The sequence below is a fragment of the Rana temporaria genome, chromosome 5 (genome assembly GCF_905171775.1).
Source record: "Rana temporaria chromosome 5, aRanTem1.1, whole genome shotgun sequence".
Classification (NCBI taxonomy): domain Eukaryota; kingdom Metazoa; phylum Chordata; class Amphibia; order Anura; family Ranidae; genus Rana; species Rana temporaria.
In genome coordinates, this window is record NC_053493.1 from 240627844 (window position 1) to 240649068 (window position 21225).

At 44.5% G+C, this 21225-nt stretch overlaps 1 protein-coding gene across 1 annotated transcript in view; it reads left to right on the top strand.

The window, feature by feature from the left end:
- The window catches only part of NQO2 (N-ribosyldihydronicotinamide:quinone reductase 2), a 69744-nt gene that overhangs the window by 19424 nt on the left and 29095 nt on the right, over positions 1–21225 (top strand). Inside the window, exon 2 of the mRNA XM_040353637.1 lies at positions 2503–2667. Coding sequence (XP_040209571.1) covers positions 2503–2667 — 165 coding nt within the window. The remainder of the gene's footprint in view (positions 1–2502; positions 2668–21225) is intronic.

Here is a 21225-nt window from a genome sequence, read left to right on the forward strand (position 1 = left end):
TGTATATGAAGATCGATAGAACATTTTCTGCTGGTGTTTGTAGGAGATATTTTTGTTAGCTTCTGGGAACGTTGTTGAAATTTTTCCTGAAACTTTGCGCATATCTCCTAACTTTCTGAGATGGGAATGAGGGACACCTATCAGCAAAAGTATGCAGGCATTGGACACACACCCTGCCACGCCCTCTTAAAAGAGAATTGTACTAAAAAATAAGATTGATTAAACCCACAAGTGCCTTTTTACCACTACTATTTCATTATATTGGCTTTTGGAATTTACAAATGCAGCTATTTAGAATTCAGATGAAAGGTTTAGCACTGGGAAGAAATGTTGATAGATAAAAAGCGCATTTTATATACAACTATATACATCAGACCAAAATGAGGGACAAATGGGGAGGAATGAGGAACAGAGGGACAGTCCCTCAAAATCTTATAGAAATCACGGGGGCCCCGTACAGCCTACCTGACGAGGCCCCCGTGCACAAATTTCCAAACAAAAATCCCCCTCCTAGCACAACCCCCTCTAAATTACCCCCCTCCCCCCCCCCCCCCAATCTCTCCTCCCAGCACATATCCCCCCATTATTTCTCCCCACACATATCGCCCTCCCCAAATCCCCATTACATTTGCCAACACAGCCAGGAAGAGGTGTGCTGTGTTTTGTTCTCCCCTCCTGTCAGAAGAGTGCTGGTCTTTATAGTACATGAGACCAGATCGCTCTTACTGTAGATTGCATTGCACTGTACACACACACACACAGCGCCCCTATCTCCTCCAAAGGCTGCTCAGTGCTCACCTCCCAGCAGCAACAAATGTGGATAGGGGGCGGTGTGTGTACAGTGCCATGCGATCTACAATAAGAGCGATCCGGTCTCATGTACTGTAAAGACCAGCGCTCTTCTGACAGGAGGGGAGAACAAAACACAGCACACCTCCCGCTGGCACTTCTTCTCTCACCGCTCCAGGCTCCAAGCTGCCATCTCCTCATTCCAGCTGTGAGTGCAGGCGGAGAGGGGGCGGGGGAAGCAGCTCAGCAGCGGCCAGCCGGGGGGGGGGGGGCATAACAACCCACTCTGGCATCCCCTAAATCCCGCCCTGTGTCTCTCACCTAGCAGCTGAAAGCCGCGGGAGCGAGATGGCGAGAAACCAGCTTTGAGTTGCTGCGTGTGAGACGCTGTTATTCTTTATTCTCTGCTCCACCGTTCCTCCTGCTGTCCGGGCCCCCTACAGGAGGGCTGGTGGTCCCCCCCTATCAGCGGCCCTGTTTGCGTCACTTACTACTGAACTTCTGCACTTTTTGTCCCTTTAAAATGGAAGTAAATCCTCCATTACAACTTTCACCTACAGGTAAGCCTAGATTAAGGCTTACCTGTAGGTGTTTGCGATATCTCCTAAACCTACACAGGTTGCAAAAAAGGGGAATTATCAGTGTCTGTCTTATGCAGTGCCACATCCAAATAAAAAGTCAAGGTAGAAGAGAACTGGAACCCCTAACTGGACTTTTAAGGCACTTGTGGTAAACAAATTATGTATAAAGAAAAAATATATCTTATATAATATTTATTGATTTTTCTAATAAATATTATATAAGATATATTTTTTCTTTATACATAATTTGTTTACCACAAGTGCCTTAAAAGTCCAGTTTGGGGTTCCAGTTCTCTTCTTCCTAAACCTACACAGTTTAGGAGATATTTGCGAAAAAGAATGCACCGTTGTCTATGGTGCATGCGCACTGAGAATGCCGGTTTTCTGAATAAATAATGTCGGCTTTGACGACTCCCGCACACATGCGCAAATTGATGTCATCGCCGCTCCGGCCAATCACAGCATCGGAGCTGCGATACCCGGAAGTAACATCCGGGAGATATGCGGCTGGAGGGGAAGACAGGGACGTCTTTGGGGGCTTCGATCTAAGGTAAACAATGCATAATGAGCTAGTATGCTAGTCATACTAGGTCATTATGCCTTTGTCTTAAATATTTTGGGGTTTACAACCGCTTTAAGCCAGAGGCAGTATTCAGCGCAATGAAAATCACACCAAACAGAGGAGAAAGGAGGTACATTGGTGGGACAGATGAGCAGGAGGTACAGTGGTGGTAAACTGTAAACTGTGTTTACTATGCTTCAGTTTGTGAATGAACAGGAAGCTGCTCAGCACAGAGCACTATCCGATTCATTCACTGTCCACCAGACTGCAGAGAAAGACGTGTGTTTGAGCTTTGGGGTGCCCACACCTATGCATCAGTGACCAGATACCCATAGTTGGTCAAAGAGACACTGACTGACTGACAGGCTAAAAGGTGGTGTTACTAAATGGAAGCTCAGTTTGGCCAAGCTTGCAGTAATATTTTAACTTGCAGTATATCACACAAGGGATCGTGTAGGTGGTGACAAATCTCCAGTGACAGGATAGCTAAAAGACCTCTTACCTATTCTTATGGAGTCTCTGTTGCTTTGTTTTCTATAATAAATAAATCATGTCTTTTTTTTTTAATAGGCAGAAACATTCTCATTGTGTATGCTCACCAGGAGCCAAAATCAATGAATGGATCTCTAAAGGATATTGCAGTAGATGTCCTGAGAAAGCAGGGATATAGTGTTACAGTCTCTGATTTGTACACTATGAAATTTATTGCATCGGCAACCAGAAATGACATCACAGGTAAGCATGAGTCGGTCAATATTTTACATAAAATGCTACTGAGGCTGGTATTAGTCACTCCCCGCCCATAGTGATTGACGGACAAATAAATAAACCTATTCAGCGTGGTTGGGCACGCATCCTGAGGACGTTAACCACGAAACGTACGTCGGGGCGGCACCCAACCACGCAATCCTACCTGTCACTTCCTGTATCCTGCTCTGCTGGCTCCATTCATCGCAGACGTGGAACGCACGCTCGGGACACAAGCTGAGCATTCAAGCGCCCAGGATCCTGCTATCTGACCCTATGCTACTGAGCCTCAGTGCCGGGTTTGAGGCACCTCTTAAAGTAAGCGGCCACTTGGCTCCCTCTGTCTATTATTTTAACAATTATTAAACAAAGTTACACTATGTTTGGCCACATTTTATTTTTCATGCTCATATTGGATTTCCAATGATTGCAACTGTCACTGCTGCCAGGACGTATTTGCCACTACAGGTGATCCTGTGACAAGCTTTAAATGTCCTCCTTTTTGATACCAAAATAGGGGGCATTTTCATCTGGTAAGGAGCCAATTTACATATTCACTTTGGGTGTAAGCCAACATTATGGTGAAGGTGGACCTATAGCCTGATTGCAAGCATGTCTTTTTCTTCAACTGAGGACTATTCAAGAGATTAATATCTCCAACCACTTATGCCTATATTGGACTTTCTTTATGTTTTGGCACTATTCACTTTTGAGCACAACAGATATCAGCATTATAATTATTTTGGACTTTTTTACTAGATCACATACTAGTAATAGGTGTTATAGCATTCATATATTTTGTATATTAATTTATATTTGATTATGTATATTAATTTATATTTGATTATGTATTATTATTGATTAATCAGCGCACCCATTCACTTATATTTAATATTTTACATAACTTTGTTTTGAAAGAGTGGAGAGGGGATTAGAGCACCAGGCGGGTTTTTATTGCTGTTTGTGCCCTCGTTCGGGAGATTCACCCTCTTTATTTGTCATGTTTACCATTATAGTTAAAAAGATAATCTCAAATTTTGGGTTGTCCCCAGAAAAGTAATAGAGGGGAAATCTTCCAAAGTGGTTGTAAACCTCAGACATGAAATATGTGTGGGCAGAGTCATCTGTGGTACTTTCCGCGTGGATTGCGCTCATCATACCTGGGACCAGGTGGAGACTGCGGTCATGTGAAGAATCTAACATTAAGGCATCACCAAATTAGACATGTGCCTTCACTGTGTGCAGTAATAAAATACAGAGGCCCAGATTCACCAAAAAACGCCTATCTTTAGGCGGGCGTAGTGTATCTCAGATACACTACGCCGCCGTAACTTTGAGCGGCAGGTCCCGTATTCAGAAACATTTTCCGCTCTAAGTTACGGCGGCGTAGTGTATCTGATACGGCGTAACTTACGTCCAGCCCCATTCACGGACGACTTACGCAAACGACGTAAAACGTGAAAAATTTGACGCTGTTCCGACGTCCATACCTAACATTGGTACGCCTCATCTACGCCTCATAGAGCAGGGGTAACTATACACCGAAAAAAGCCTTACGCAAACGACGTAAAAAAATGCGCCGGCCGCACGTACGTTTGAGAATCGGCGTATCTAGCTCATTACCATATTCGACGCGTAAATCGACGGAAGCGCCACCTAGCGGCCAGCGTAAATATGCAACTTAGATACGACGGCGTAAGAGACTTACGCCGGTCGGATCTAATACAAATCTATGCGTAACTGATTCTAAGAATCAGGCCCATAGATACGACGCCTCAAACTCAGAGTTACGACGGCGTAACTCGTACCAGAATCTGGGCCAGTGTTTCTCTGAAAAATTACTTGTGCCATGTCACTACACACTGTAATTTGGTATATGTTGCATTATCAGGAACGTGCTGAGCCCACGCCTACTCCACCAGTCTAACGTCCCTCTGTTACCTCACTCCCAGTAACAGAATGGGGTCCCTCCGAGCACCTAGTGCGAACCTCATGCATGCTCATTAACTCCTTCCTTCCCATACCTTATGACCAGGACATAGATCTCAGTAATGCGAGTCCACGTCCAGTAGCTATTGTATACCGACCACTGGGGAGGAAGCCAGACATCAAACCCCTCGTTACCAGAGGACCTCGTACTATGTCTAATGACTGCTAGTGGCCCAGGCATACCTCAGTGAGGTTAGCGTCCATAATGGCATTGTCCATGGCTGGATGTCTTCTGAAAACCCTGGGTCCTTAAGGTTCCTTAACCACTTGCCGACCGCTGCCTGTAGATTTACGTCAGCAGAATGGCACGGCTGCTCATAGAGACATACCTGTACATCCCTTTGAATTTTCCACCGTGCAGGCGCGTGCGCGCACCCCTGCCGCGAGCTTCGTGACCGTGCCCGCGGGACACCAGCAGACATCGTGTCACGGAGCTGCAGAACAGGGAGATGCCTATGTAAACAAGGCATTTCCCTGTTCTGCCTAGTGACAGGACACTGATCTACTGCTCCCTGTCATCGGGAGCAGTGATCACTGTCGTGTCACTCGTAGTCCAGCCCCCAACAGTTAGAACCACTCCTTAGGACACACTTAACCCCTTCCTCGCCCCCTAGTGGTTAACGCCTTTCATGCCAGTGTCATTTACACAGTAATCAGTGCATTTTTATAGCACTGATGGCTGTATAAATGACAATGGTCCCCAAATAGCGTCAAAAGTGTCTGATGTGTCAGACAAAATGTCGCAGTCACAATAAAAATCGCAAATCTATGCCCTATTTTGTAGACGCTATAACTTTTGCGCCAACCAATCAATATACGCTTATTGCGGGGTTTTTTTTGCCAAAAATATGTAGAAGAATACGTATCGGCCTAAACTGAGAAGGAAATTTGTTTTTTATATATATTTTTGGGGGATATTTATTATAGCAAAAAGTTAAAAATATTATTTATTTTTTTTAAATTGGTGCTTTTTTTTTGTTTAGAGCGCAAAAAATAAAAACCGCAGAGGTGATCAAATACCACCAAAAAAAGCTCTATTTGTGGAGAAAAAAGGAGGTCAATTTTGTTTGGGTGCAACGTCGCACGACCGCGCAATTGTCAGTTAAAGCGACGCATTGCCGAATTACCAAAAATAGCCCGGTCATTGGGCAGACAAATCCTCCGGGCTGAAGTGGTTAAGTAGCGCCAATGATTGTGCTCAGAGGTGATGCTGGAACCCACCAAACCGAGGAGACTCCTCAACGTCAACTTTCCCCCATTTAATAGCACATGTAGACTGGCTAGGACCAAAAGTCTGGGAACTGAGCTTGTAACATTTAACACTCTCCTCCTGCCTGGGATTAGATGCTCTCTAAGTATAACTATACACAATTCAACCTGCCAACATATGAACAAAGCATATCCCTGTACAGTGTGTACGTGACTCAATTGGGAGCACTAAGTGTCTTTTCTGTCTGCTGCTTCATTTCTCTGCTATCAGCATGAATCACTTCTGGAAAGTTTTCCTGACACCAAGAGAAAAATGTTGACAGGGCAGGGAGCTCCAGCATATTGACAGCCTCAGCTCTGTTCCTGTGTGCTGTGTGAAGGGGGGGGGGGGGGGGTGTATCTCTTCCCTCCAATCAGCTCTTGTAGCTCTCCTCCCTGAGCTCTGCAGTGTAACTTCAGCTCTCCACCCCCCCCCCTTTTGTTTCTGACAGCTCACGCAAGATTTATAAATTCTGCAGTTTTAACGCACGCATAGAATAGAATAAAAGAGAAGAGAGGCGCCTCTAAGTGTAGCAAGTGGTTACATTTAATGAAGGTACAACATTTAGAAACTCACATGTTTGATTATTAAAAGAGGCACATCTAAGTATGCAGGCATCCGGGGTAAAGAAATCCACATAGACCATCCTCCTCACCGCCGGCTCTCACCACTGTCAGGCCTCGTACACACGACAGAGTTTCTCGGCAGAATTCGTCGAGAATCTCGGTGAAGAGCCGGATTCTGTCGAGAAACTCTGTCGTGTGTACATTTTCGGCCCGATGGAGCCGCCGAGGAACTCGTCGAGCAAATAGAGAGCAGGTTCTCTATTTTCTCGATGGCAGTGGATTTTGGCTCGACGAGTTCTTCATCGGGCTGTTTTTTAAACGAGAAACTCGGTCGTGTGTATGCTAAGAAACCTGTCAAAAACTTAGACACTGGAGAACAACATAGGTAAAACTAGCGTTTGGAATGGAGATAGCACATTCGTGTCGCTTCCAACATTATTTAATCGTTTATTTGCAGCGCTTTACACAATTTTTTGTAAGGGCACAAAACAGCAATATAATTTTTTTTTTTTTTTATGATATTCACACAGAGTTCCTTAAAATTAGGTGGAACCTTTTTCTTACTGATCTCAATATTTGTTATTTTTATTATTGTCACCTTATTTTGGTCCTGTGTTTTAAATCCTGCTTTTAATATTCACCTTAATTTTAAAGTTCAAAAAAATGCAAATCCTTTTTTTTTTTGTAATGTCAAGTTCCCCCCATAGAAACCTTATTGCTTTGTCTTATCTCATCTGTCCCTTTCAAATTACACCTTATATCCAATTTTTTTAAAAAAATAACCTGCCTTCTCACTTGCAAAATTGTAATTTAAAAAAATACAAGGACAAGTATGAACTGTAAAATAAAAATTTACCATTTATTTTGGTTATAAAAATAAATTAACTATGCAAAAGTCAGCACTGGAGAGCTTGCTGCCATTTGTGCACAGCCAGGTGTGGCCTGATGTGACTGGTGAGCAGTTGGAGGCCAAAATGGGGACTTGAGAGGTTCATTCAGGAAGGAACGCATCAAGGTCTTGGACTCCCCGAGGTCACAAACTGGAGCAGGGCAGGCAGATGTCACCAGGTTGTGGTACTATAGCAGCCTGAACTCTGGTACACCACATGGAAGTAAGGGAGTCACTTTCTTGATTTCTTCAAGGCCTTCCTTGGTGGCTTCCCTGCAGCCTGCTCTTTCACCTTCTCTGCAGCCTTCTCAGCAGCCTTCCTCTTCTGCCTGGCTGGAGGTGGTGCCACAGGGGTAGTACTCATGCCAGGAGGAGGAGTAGACGAAGGTGGTGGAGGATGAGTAGCCGACGGTGGTGGAGGAGGAGGTGGAGGAGGAGGAGCAGTAGAAGGAGGAGGAGTAGTAGAAGGAGCAGTAGAAGGAGGAGGAGCAGTATAAGGAGGAGGAGCAGTAGAAGGAGGAGGAGTAGAAGGAGGAGGAGGAGTAGAAGGAGGAGGAGTAGAAAGAGGAGGAGCAGTAGAAGGAGGAGCAGTAGAAGGAGGAGGAGTAGAAGGAGGAGGAGTAGAAGGAGGAGGAGCAGTAGAAGGAGGAGGAGTAGAAGGAGGAGGAGCAGTAGAAGGAGGAGGAGTAGAAGGAGGAGGAGTAGTAGAAGAAGAAGAGGAAGAAGAATGTTCAGAAGGAGCAGGAGAAGAAGAGGAAGAAGAATGTTCAGAAGGAGCAGGAGAAGAAGAGGAAGAAGAATGTTCAGAAGGAGCAGGAGAAGAAGAGGAAGAAGAATGTTCAGATGGAGCATGAGAAGAAGAAGAAGGTGGGGGAGCTTGAGAAGGAGCATGAGAAGAAGAAGAAGGTGGGGGAGCTTGAGAAGGAGCATGAGAAGAAGAAGAAGAAGGTGGGGGAGCTTGAGAAGGAGCATGAGAAGAAGAAGAAGAAGAAGAAGGTGGGGGAGCTTGAGAAGGAGCACGAGAAGAAGAAGAAGAAGGTGGGGGAGCTTGAGAAGGAGCATGAGAAGAAGAAGAAGAAGGTGGGGGAGCTTGGGAGTTATGTGGTGTGTGAGGATGGGGATGGCGGCAAATCACAGTGTCCTCCGTGAGAAGACCCCTCACCCCCTGATTTGCGAGGGTGATGAGGAGTCCCTCAAAGAGGAGGCGCTGGTCTAATGTCATTTCTGACATTTTGGCCAAAACCACCGTTACAAATCCCTCCTGAGCAGTGGGAGGCTGTTGAAGGGTTGCATGGGCGTCCCGAATGAGGGCTAGTGAGGCGTCACGCACCCTTGTATCCCTCACCTGCCTTCTCGGACGCAGGCGAAGAGGAGACACCTGGCATTTTCCTGATCCTCCTGCTGCCTGGTCTCGTCCTGTGTATGGAAAAAAAGTACAGTTTTACTTTTTTTTAAAAAAAAAATTTTTTTTTTTAAGCTCCTGACTGTTGCATATTTTTTAGTCACGACTTAGCTAAGCCAATCATTGTGACCCATGTTTTATGGTCAATCACACCAAAAAAATTCATGGCCAATACTGACAAATGTTCTGTATAACACTTTTAGATCTAATTTTTTTTTACCTTTAACATCTTAATTTACATCTCTTTAACAACATTTAAACACCACACATTTGCACATTGAAAGTACTATATACCTGGCTCCAGCTGGGCAAATCCGGATCTTCATCCAGGATGGAAGGCTGCTGAGAGGGTTCATCTGCAGAGGGAGCAGCAGGTTGGCTGGAGGGAAGGCTGGAGGGAAGGCTGGACCTTCTGTGCCTTCTGGGGGCAAGGCTCGAAAGTGACTCCCTTACCTCCAGGTGTTCATCCAGGAAGCTCAGTTTGCTGTAGTACCACAACTTGGGTACATATACCCGCCCTGCTCCAGCTCCAGACCTCATCGAAGCCAAGACCTTGTTGCGTGCCTTCCTGTAGGTGCCTCTCAAGGTCCCAATTTTGACCTCCAACTGGTCAGTTGTCACATCAAACCCCACCTGTCTCCGCACAAGTGGGAGCAGGCTCTCCAGTGCGGTTTTGCGCAACTCTCTGTTTCGAGATATGGGGTCTTTGGTGGCCCACAGAACAGGAAGTTCTTGCCACCGATCAATGAATATCTCCAAAAATTCAGGTCTGTTAAACAGGTTCATCTTTTCCTGTCCAAAACCAAGGAGAAAAAAATTATGTCAATACACAGTCTATAAAGTGAATTACTCTTTCTCACAAGCTAGCCCTTAAAGGGTCACTAATGGATAACTATATTTTTGGAGAAAATGACTGTTTACAGTGTCTAGAGACATACAAGTGCATACATATAATGTGCCTCTAGTTTCACTTTTGCTTTTAAAATTATTTAATGTTTCTGTGAAGTAAAGAGACACACAGAACCAAAAAACAAAAAACCAGGGCATATTTTAATTTCTAAAATTATTAGCATTGTTTTGGTGGATTTTTAGACACACAGCTTAGACCACAGTGACAAGCCCCCCTGATAAATTTGAGAGGGAGCCAGAGAACCAGGAAGTGATGATTTATGCAAAGGATTACAGCTGCTTAAAAGCAAAAAGGGACAATGAGGACATGAAATCAAGACTGATATAATGTAAAGTTAGTTATTTCTGCCCCAAACAATTTGGGCTTATTGCTCCTTTAAATGTCTGTCTTTCCTGAATATGCCACTGCTGTCCCAAGTTGGAAGCATACCTACACGCTTGTCGTTCAAACGTCTTTCTTACGCAACCCGGTCGTATGGACGCTACATGTGTTCGAGCCTTATATACACTCCGCACACGACATCCGCCCATGCTTAAAAAAAATTGATGTTTCCCCCCGCCCCTTATCTTCCGTCGCAAAAACGACAAGGAGGAATTGGCAGCAGATCATGTTGGGTCAGTTCCTAGGAAACAGATGACCAGTTGTGTCGAACTAATAAGCCAGATCTCATCCTCATTTGTGTATGAAACGTTAGTTAGAGAAAAGCACTCCGATCTAGTTTGGTCAAGACATAAAAGCGACCATTTGCATCATGTTTAAACCGACTTGTTTTTAGAAGACATCCTGATGAGAACCGAGATTGCCCACACAACAGTAGTTGGATCAAAATGCATAATCAAAGCGTTGGTTACGTATGACGGCACTATAGCGGACCATTACCTTCAAATTTCGAACTAGCTATGTTTTAATTTATGAACCTAAGATGTAACCCACAAAATCATTCAATCAAGAATAACATGTAAAATGTAGTTACATACCGGTCTTTGACCCGATCGTTATCTACGCCGTCTTCCACAAACTGTGAACGCCCCTTTTACTCACGTGGTAGCCCTTTATACACGCGCATGTGGGACTTTACGCACGTCTCCCCGCCCCTGACGTTCATGGTGTCGTATTTTCCCCGCCCCTTTTCCATCTTTTTTTTGTTGGGAGCACATGTTGGAGAATATGGCAGCAAGACAGGAGCCAGGCCAGGCGGGACGAGGAATGACACGGAGAATCCGTTTTAAGGCCACCAACATGACCTTTGAGGAAATGGTGGAGATGGTCCTCATCCTCAAAGCAGAGGACTATGATGGGAGGCATGGGCCATACAAGTACCCTAATAAGGTCAAGGCCCAAATAATGGAGAAGGTGAGGAGGAGTCTCCATCATAAATTTGGGGTGAAAAGGTCCAAGGAGCAGATCCGGAAAAGGTGGTGTGACCTGAAAAAACGGGAGCCGGAACAAATGAAGAGGATCAGGAGAGTGATTAGAAGAAGTAAGTTTGTTAGATATTTTGTAAGATTTGTTCCGCGCCATGTGTTTTTTATTTCAGGTTGTACTGTATTATGTTTTTATGCACAAGAATTTGTCGTCAAACTGGACGTCCATTCGGAACGACAAAATATTGTGTTTAAAATCCTCAAAATTATGAAATTTTTCAAAAATTGGGGTGAGATCAATCGTGAAAATTATGTAGATGTGCTATTAAAACCACTAAACTTTTTTTTAAATTTAAATATATACAGTAAAAGGAGAGTCTGCTCAGCAGTCGGTGACACATGTGGACTCATTTGCATAATTGTTGTCCCCTTTAATAACCCATTTTGGGGTTCACACAGAGGTGAGGTGATCCAGTGTATACTTGGTTGGCTTACATGTTTAAAAGTAGACAACAAAGCTACAAGATTTGTCATGATCTTTGTGAATGCCTTCAATCCTGTGTTTTGCCCTGAGGGGTTTTTCAAAACATCAATAGTCCCAGAAATTGTATAAAGTGAATCATATTCCTCTTTCAGGCCTATAAGCTATAAAAATCCTGTTTCCATTTTCTTCATTCTCGTAGGGCGTCATGAAGCTTCAACACGGGAGCAAGAAGTCCAGCAAGCCACACCCCCGAGGGATGGTGATGATGCGCAGCCTGCCACCACATCAGGTAAAGTAACATATAACTACCCCAGCTTCAGGTAATGTAGATGTAGGCCTGCCTAATTTTAAAAAATGGTTTTGTCCCACATTTCAGGATCAGGTGGTGGCTTGGACTTGGACAGGCATACTGTCCAGATGGTTATATCTGAAATCTGGGCCTGCAGAGAAGAGGTGGAGGAGATTCATCTGGCCAACCGACAAATTAAAGAAAGAACAAGGAGGGTGGAAAATAAATTAAAAAATTTACTTGATGTTTTGGGGAGAGTCTGAATCAGAAAAAACAAAAAAAATTTCAAAAATACCAGATTTTACTGTTTATTTAATAAAAAAAAAAAAAAAAAAATAAAATAACCAGATTTTAGACTTTATTTAATAAAAAAAATACAAAAAAAAAAATAACCAGATTTTAGACTTTATTTAATAAAAAAAATAAAAATAAAATAAAATAACCAGATTTTAGACTTTATTTAATAAAAAAAAAAATAAAAAAAAAAATAACCAGATTTTAGACTTTATTTAATAAAAAAAAAAAAAAAAAAAAAAAATAACCAGATTTTACAGTTTCTTTAATAAAAAAAAAACAAAAAAATTAAATAACCAGATTTTAATGTTTATTAAGATAAAAAAGACCAAAAAATTAACAAAAATGATTGTATATTGTATGAGAAAAAAGACCAAAAAAATTACAAAAATGATTGTATATTGTATGAGAAAAAAGACCAAAAAAATTACAAAAATGATTGTATATTGTATGAGAAAAAAGACCAAAAAAATTACAAAAATGATTGTATATTGTATGAGAAAAAAGACCCAAAAAATTACAAAAATGATTGTATATTGTATGAGAAAAAAGACCCAAAAAATTACAAAAATGATTGTATATTGTATGAGAAAAAAGACCAAAAAAATTACAAAAATGATTGTATATTGTATGAGAAAAAAGACCCAAAAAATTACAAAAATGATTGTATATTGTATGAGAAAAAAGACCCAAAAAATTACAAAAATGATTGTATATTGTATGAGAAAAAAGACCCAAAAAATTACAAAAATGATTGTATATTGTATGAGAAAAAAGACCCAAAAAATTACAAAAATGATTGTATATTGTATGAGAAAAAAGACCCAAAAAATTACAAAAATGATTGTATATTGTATGGGAAAAAAGACCCAAAAAATTACAAAAATGATTGTATATTGTATGAGAAAAAAGACCAAAAAAATTACAAAAATGATTGTATATTGTATGAGAAAAAAGACCTAAAAATTAACAAAAATGATTGTATATTGTATGAGAAAAAAGACCAAAAAAATTACAAAAATGATTGTATATTGTATGAGAAAAAAGACCTAAAAATTAACAAAAATGATTGTATATTGTATGAGAAAAAAGACCAAAAAAATTACAAAAATAATTGTATATTGTATGAGAAAAAAATACCAAATATTTTTGTAGGGTATTTTGGAAAACAAACCAAAAAAATAAATTAGTAAAATAAAGAGCTTTTGAACCTCAAAAAAGTGTGTGGTGTTTTTCCTAAAATACGTTAAATTTTCTATGTGTTTGGTTTGGGGGTCACCTGGGAAATGTTTGCTAGTTGATAATGAAAATACACTTAGTTACACTTAGTAAAGAACTCCAAGCAACACAAGCAAGACATAACAAGTTTATAAAAAAGATTCTGATTTATTTTTGTGAAAGATAAAATTATGGCAAATTTGCTTGAGATGGTATTGCCCCCCTACCCATGAAATAGTCCATGTATTTGTCCCGGACTTCACGGGCACTCTGGGGGGGCAGTCCTGTGTGGCCAGCTTCAAGGCCCGCCAAAGTTTCTGATGGAGCCAAAAGTTGTGCCTCAGGCCCAACCAGGGCCATATAATTTGGAGATTGTCTCCGCAAAAAATTATGGAGAATGCAGCATTCAAAAATAATAGTATTCCACTTATATTCCGCCATGTGGAGAGAGGTGAGGAAAAGGCGGAACCGGCTGGCCATGATGCCGAAAGCGTTCTCAACCACTCTGCGTGCTCGGCCCAGCCGGAAATTAAAGACACTCCTCTCTGGGGTGAGGGTGCGCTGAGGGAATGGCCTCATAAGATGGGGTCCCAGGGCAAACGCTTCATCAGCCAGGAAAACAAATGGCAGGCCTTCTACATTCTGGTCATCCGGTGGCAATGACAGATCATCATCCTGAAGGCGAAGCGCAAACTCCGTCTGCCTGAAGGCTCCCCCATCCGATATCCGTCCATTCATCCCGACATCCACAAAAAGGAATTCATACTGTGCTGACACCACCGCCATCAGCACAATACTGTTGAACCCCTTATAGTTAAAGAACTGGGATCCTGAACGGGGTGGAGGCACGATGCGGACGTGCTTCCCGTCGATGGCTCCCCCGCAGTTGGGGAAGTTCCATCGGGTCTGGAAGTCCAAAGCCACAGACTGCCACTCCTGTGGTGTGGACGGAAGCTGGGGAAGAAAAAATGCTAAAATTAGCCACATAACCTTGCAAGCAGATTAGACAAAGACATTATAAGCATTATAACATTTCTGGGAACTAGCATATTATATCTAAATATATTTAGACAATTAACACATTAAACACCCCCTCTGATGGGCCAGTGCCCAAGTTTGGGGGAGGGCTAGATGAGTTTGGGAGTACAAAAAAAATATAATTTGGATTATTGGTGAACATAGACTTTACAACACATTTTGGAGGGGAGGGCTAGATGAGTTTGGGAGTACAAAAATAATATAATTAGGATTATTGGTGAACATAGACTTTACAACACATTTTGGAGGGGAGGGCTAGATGAGTTTGGGAGTACAAAAATAATATAATTTGGATTATTGGTGAACATAGACTTTACAACACATTTTGGAGGGGAGGGCTAGATGAGTTTGGGAGTACAAAAAAAATATAATTTGGATTATTGGTGAACATAGACTTTACAACACATTTTGGAGGGGAGGGCTAGATGAGTTTGGGAGTACAAAAATAATATAATTTGGATTATTGGTGAACATAGACTTTACAACACATTTTGGAGGGGAGGGCTAGATGAGTTTGGGAGTACAAAAATAATATAATTTGGATTATTGGTGAACATAGACTTTACAACACATTTTTGAGGGGAGGGGGGGGGGACATTACAATGGATATAACACAATACATTGGGAAGTGACTAGACTAGGTAGGTTGGGGCCCAGGATAGCATGCTGGGGAGGTAAGTGATGGGAAATATGCATGTAGGCCAAAAAAGGGGCATCAAAGTTTACAGCATGCATGGGGGCAAATGGGACATTCACAGCATATTCCAGACATGGTAATTAGGGAAGGAGGAGATAACTACAAGACATTAGCATACATTATAGACATAAAATGCGATATTAAAGGAGAAAACTTACCCTCATATATTCCTCCTGCAGAACCTGGATGATGGCAGAGCAGGTGTCAGGAATGATGAGGCCCAGAGCCTGGGGGGAGATGCCCGTCGAGAACTTTAAGTCCTGAAGGCTTCTCCCAGTTGCCAGATAACGGAGGGTGGCAACTAGCCTCTGCTCAGCACTGATGGCTTCCCGCATAACGGTGTCCTGCCTGGTAATATAGGGGGACACCAAAGCCAACAGGTGCTGAAAGACGGGATCAGACATCCTCAGGAAGTTCCTGTAATCAACAGGATTATTTTCCTGAAGCTCCCGCAGCAAAGGCATGTGAGAGAATTGGTTCCTACGGAGCAACCAATTCTTGGTCCATGAACGCGTCCTCCTCCTGTTCATGAACTCCTCATCGTCTAGGTCATAAACAAACAGACCTACACACAGAAGATGCTTAGCACGAAGTCGGCGACGACTAGGTGCCTGCAACATGGCTACAAGGCTAGTTACGAACGACAAATCAGAATTGCACTAAACAGACCGCAGTGAAGAACAGCAAGACCTATGAAGAACGACCCTGACAATGAAAAACGCGGGGACAGGACCGCAATGTAAAACAATACGACCTGACCGCACGTCTCGATTGCCTAGATACGACCCCCACAAGTACAAACTGAACGGCAGAGATCAATCTGAAAGCACAAAGACTGAAAAGCACGAATCGTCACTCACCAAACTTTTACTAACACGCGTAAACACGGAATCAGCAAAAGGAGCCCCAAGGGTGGCGCCAACAAAATCAAACCTCCCCTTTATAGTCGCGTCATACGTCGTGAGCGTCATCGCGCCGGAGAACGACCAGATTTTGGTATGTTACGTGTGTACGCAAAGCAAGCCTGCCGAGCTTCTCGACAAGTTCAACAAGGAACTCGACGAGGAACTCGACGGGCTTGGCACGTCGAGTTTCTCTGTCGTGTGTACGAGGCCTGAGTCTGCAATCGTGACCAGGAAGACTACCCTGCAGTAGAGCGATCTGAAAGCGAGGCTTGAACTGCTCGTGGAAGGAACAACATCAATGTGGAGGATGGTCATTGTGGACAGCTTTACCCTGGATGCCTACATACTTAGATGTACCCGTTTTAATCATCAACCATGTGAGTTTCTAAATGTTGTACCTTCATTAAAGCGGTTGTAAACCCTTGGCTACGGTTTCTATTTTTTAGTTATTCTATTAGCCAAGGTCATTGCAATGCTTATTACATTTATTATTTTAAAAAACGAGGTCCGCAAATACCTGTTGGCTAGCGTTCTTCTTTTCAATGCTTCCGGGTATAGAAATCGCCATTCTAGCTCCTGTTCATCGCTTCTCTTTCTGATGTCACTTCCGCCCTTACTAAGTCTCTGTTAGAAATCTTCTGTATGCATCGTACCGCCGTAACCAAGCCTCGATCTGGATTGCCGTTACCACGGCAACCAATATACTCCTTCCAATGTCTGAGGCTGCAGTGTTGTTCAGTCACACGGGGGGGGGAGGAGTTATCAGAAACAGGAGGACTGTAACATCGCGAGACTTCTCTTCTGAGGACAGAGGGGAAGCTCGCTCATGGAGCTCGTTCACATTTACTGCCGGAAATGTAGATGAAAACTCGGCAAGCTTCAAATGGCCGGATTTGCGGGGCTACAATGCGCAAGCGCGGTGACGTCATCAAAACGGAAAAAATTAATTTACAGCTAATGACGGCGGTGAGTAAACTTTCACATGCAGCGATCAGCTGCTTGTGTTATGTGCTAATTTTTTCTATAATGTTGTATCCGAGGGTTTACAACCACTTTAAATGTAACCATATTGCTACACTTAGTTGTGACATGACGCTACTCTTATATCAAGACATCGCTTGTATATCAAGTCAAAATTATTAAAACATTTTGCCTGTCTTGTCTTTACTGTAGTTCTATTTCAAAACTTAACTCCAGCTTTGCTATCACTTTAAATAGTTTGTTTGGACCAAGCTGGCACAAACAAATTATTTTCTTTGCTAGTACATGCAGTGGCTGTCAGCACTGTATAAACTGTGTGTAGAACCAGCTGCAAAATGTGTTAAGCACTGTGCTCCAGCAGCAGCATGGGGATTTCCCATCTAGTTCAAAAAACAAAATTGAGTGGGGCTGAGTGTTGCTCGGCCATTCAGAGGAAGTCCTGTATTTTTATGACTACAAGGAAATTGGTTGTCTGAATTGGAAACACATTAACAATATTCACAACAAGTTGAAGACGCACAGTGAGTCAAATCACTTCACTTCAGTTTGTTTCATAGTACAGACTGGGGGGGGGACACCTGAGTGGTGGTTGTGGGGGTCTGCAAGCAGGGAACATATTGTACCCCTACTTATTCACCCAAAAAGTTGCAAAAATAAATAAAGACACGTAGGTAGATTCACGTAGATTGGACTAACTTTAGGTTGGCCTAGCCTAGCCTGTTTAGGCTACACCGGCCTAATCTGTAGAGCAAAGTTGATGATTCACCAAGCATTTGCGCGCCAATGTGCGCCGGCCAAACCTAAAGTTGGAAGCTTAAGCCGGTGCAAGTGGAAGTGGGTGTCAACTTATGTAAATGATTGTCTGAGCGTGGTGCAGTGGCTTACGCCCGGCCTAACTTCAACGGAGCATGCGCAGTGATGTTTTTGCCGGAGCGCTTTCTTGTGCGCATGCGCGCATCTAGGTCGGCCGAACTTCCTGTTGTAGGCCGGCCTATTGGCTAGGCTCGAGCGTACAAGTACGACCAGACATGCATCCGGCCGATGCAAGATTACATCCTGCTTTTACCCCCTGAGCTTGGTAATTTTGCCCTTGGCTTATCCATTTCTGATGGCTGATCCCGTGGCTGCTCCCGTGGCTGCTCCCGTGGCTGCTCCTGTGGCTGCTCCCGTGGCTGCTCCTGTCACACACAGGAAAAAAAAATTTACACCCCAGGAGAGGGGTATTATTATTGATGGGATGGAGGAGTTCTATGAGTCCCTCCATGGCCCTTCCAGCCGCAATACCACCCGTGCCAAGCGTCAGGAGATATATGACACCATAGCCACCAGGGTCAATGCCCTTGGCAATGTCCCCCGCCTTGGCCAGCATATTTTGAAAAAGATAAATGACATGCGGCTTCGGGTGCGGGAGAAGGTTGCCAAAATCAGGAAGCACCGAACTGGCACTGGGGGTGGACCACCCTGCGATGTCGTGCTGACCCCGGAGGAGGAGAGGATCGCCCGGTGTCTGCACAGGGAGCAGGTTGAGGGGATTGAGGGGTTTGATTCCCAGGAAGATGTCTTGAGGACAGGTAAGTGTGTTTTAGATTTCCTATCTGGTGTGTAACATGTGTGGGTGGGGGAAGGGAACATGTGACAAGTGTGTGGGTCCCCCAACATGTGACTGCTTTATGTCATCCACAGATGTGCAGGAGGAGGTGGGCCCATCTGGGGTTGTTGGCCGTCCCACCACCTCTTCCGAGGAGCCACATGAACACCCCCAAGATGCTGTGGAGGAGGGTACAGTCAACACCACGCCTATTGAGGTAGTGTTTGACGAGTCGGTTGACCTAGGCCAGATCGGTCACATTATAGAGGAGTGCATTTTGTTGGTTGAGCCCTCTACCACCTCCACCCCCATTATAGGAAGTCCCTCTCCCTCACCCACCAGCAGGGCAACCTCCAACAGGGGATCCCCATACACCCGCTCAGTTGGCTCTACTGGCCCCAGGAAGGCGACCAAGAAGACCAGGGGTGTTGTGAGCGATGTCCAGGAGCAGATCGCCCAGGATCAAACCCTCCAGACCCAGCATATGGGGAATATTGCTGGGGATATGAGGAAGATCTCACAGGATGCTGGACATCTGAGGGAGGCTGTGCAGGAATTGAGCTGTAACAGCTCTGCTATCACCACCTGCATGGTAGAGCTGCAGACCACCATGGCAAACCTGGTCACCAAGGTGGATTGCCTTTGTGAGGCAGTAAAGGCCAACACCACCGCGGTGCAGGAGGAGGGGAGACGGAGGCAGCAGAGTGAAAGGGCCAACCTCACCCACCAGCTGAGGATGCAGGCCCAAACCAACCTGTTCCTCAGCAGGATCGCCACTGCCTTGGAGGCCAGGCAGGCGCCACCTCCCGATGTGCCACCTCCCGATGTGCCACCTCCCGATGTGCCACCTCCCGATCTATCACCCACCCACCACAGGCTCTGCCCAGGCAGCCGAGGAGCCAATCTGCTGCCACCAGGCGAAGCCAAAGAAAGGCAAAATAAATGCCTTATTATTATTTTTTTTGCTCAGGTCATGAGCTTTATTATTAATTTTTTTGCTCAGGTCATGAGAATTTTTTTTTATTTATTTGCTCAGGTCATGAGCTTTATTTGATTTCTGCCAGCACACGGTGAGGAGTGCTGCTTCAGTGTGACTGGTGTGTGAATGGGGGGGGGTGTCACTCCTGCTGGCAAAGGGGTGTCACCCTCTGCCGTGTGAAAGGGGTATGAATGTACAGTGACATAATTGGAGCCTTGGCGTGGCGTTGCTGCTCCCAAGTCCCGTCCGGTGTCCTTGGGTCTAATCCAATTAGATGAGGATGTGATGTGTCTGTGCTAGGGACCACAGTGGTGTGCATGCGTGCATTCTCATTGTGCCATGATTAATGTGTGTTTTTAACGTGTAAATATGTCTTCTGTGAGGCGTCTTCTGATTGCGGCTCCCACAGCAGATGGGTTATCCTCAGTTATGGGGGGATTGTGTGGCTCAGGGGTCAGGTCATCATGTAGCTCAATCTCCAGGCCCTTTCTCACGGCGTAGTTGTGCAGAATGCAACATGCCCCGATGATCTGGCACACAAAGTTTGGGGCATACAACAGGGTCCTCCCAGACTTATCCAGGCATCGGAAACGGGACTTCAGGAGGCCAAATGTGCGTTCCACCACTCCACGGGTACGTGCGTGTGCTTTATTGTATCTTTCCTCTCCTGGGGTTTGGGGAGTCCGGTATGGAGTCATGAGATGGGGTCCAAGTGCATATGCAGAGTCACCTGGAAGGGAAAAGACAGGAGGATGTTAGTCATGCATGTGTCCCTCGTGATGTCTGCATCATGGGGGGGACAGTCATACCTGACACCCATGTCACTCACCAACCAGCCAGTTGTCCCCATACATGTTCTGGTCAAAATCTGTTGGGATGTCGCTTTGACGGTATATGAAGCTGTCATGGCTGGATCCTGGGTGTTTGACACGGACGTGCCATATGAGGCATTTGGCATCGGCTATCACCTGTACATTGATGGAATGCCAGTGCTTCCTATTGCGGTATATGTGCTCTGTCTCACGGGGGGGCCGTAGTGCCACATGTGTGCAATCAATGGCCCCCACAATGCGTAGGAATCTGTCAATTCTATAGAAATCCTCCATTGCCTTCTGCTGCAGATGCTGCTGGGTGGGTCTGATGAAGTGGTGGGACATGCGTCTGAGGATTGCGGGGACAACCTTGTGCACACATCTGCTCATGGTGGTTTGTGACATCCCAGCCACACCTCCACTTGTACGCTGAAAAGAGCCACTGACAAGGAAATGCAGTGTTGCCAGGACCTTGATCAGTGGCTGCACTGCTTGTGAGCGTTGTGTTGGGCTGGTGAGGTCATCCTGCAGGATTGTGGTTATTTCCAGGATGGCTTCACGGCTGAATCTGTAGATGCGATGCACCTCTGCTTCCCCCATGGCAAAGACGTTCATGCGCGTTCGGTAGATCCGCTCCCCTTCCCTCCTATGAGTCCGTGGACCCATTAGTAGTGCTAGGAGCACGCCTGCCCCTGGTATGTTGGCACACAGATGTGTTGTCCTGCAAGTGTGGGTGCTCGGCTTGCTCAGCTCGTCCGTAACGCTGCTGCTGGAGCTGCTCTGCAGCTGACCTGGTGCAAAGTTATTCCACCTTTTTGGTGGAATAACTTTAGGCCTGACGTAACACTTGTTTACACCGGCCTTAGCCTAAGTCTGGCGCACTTTCCTTCGC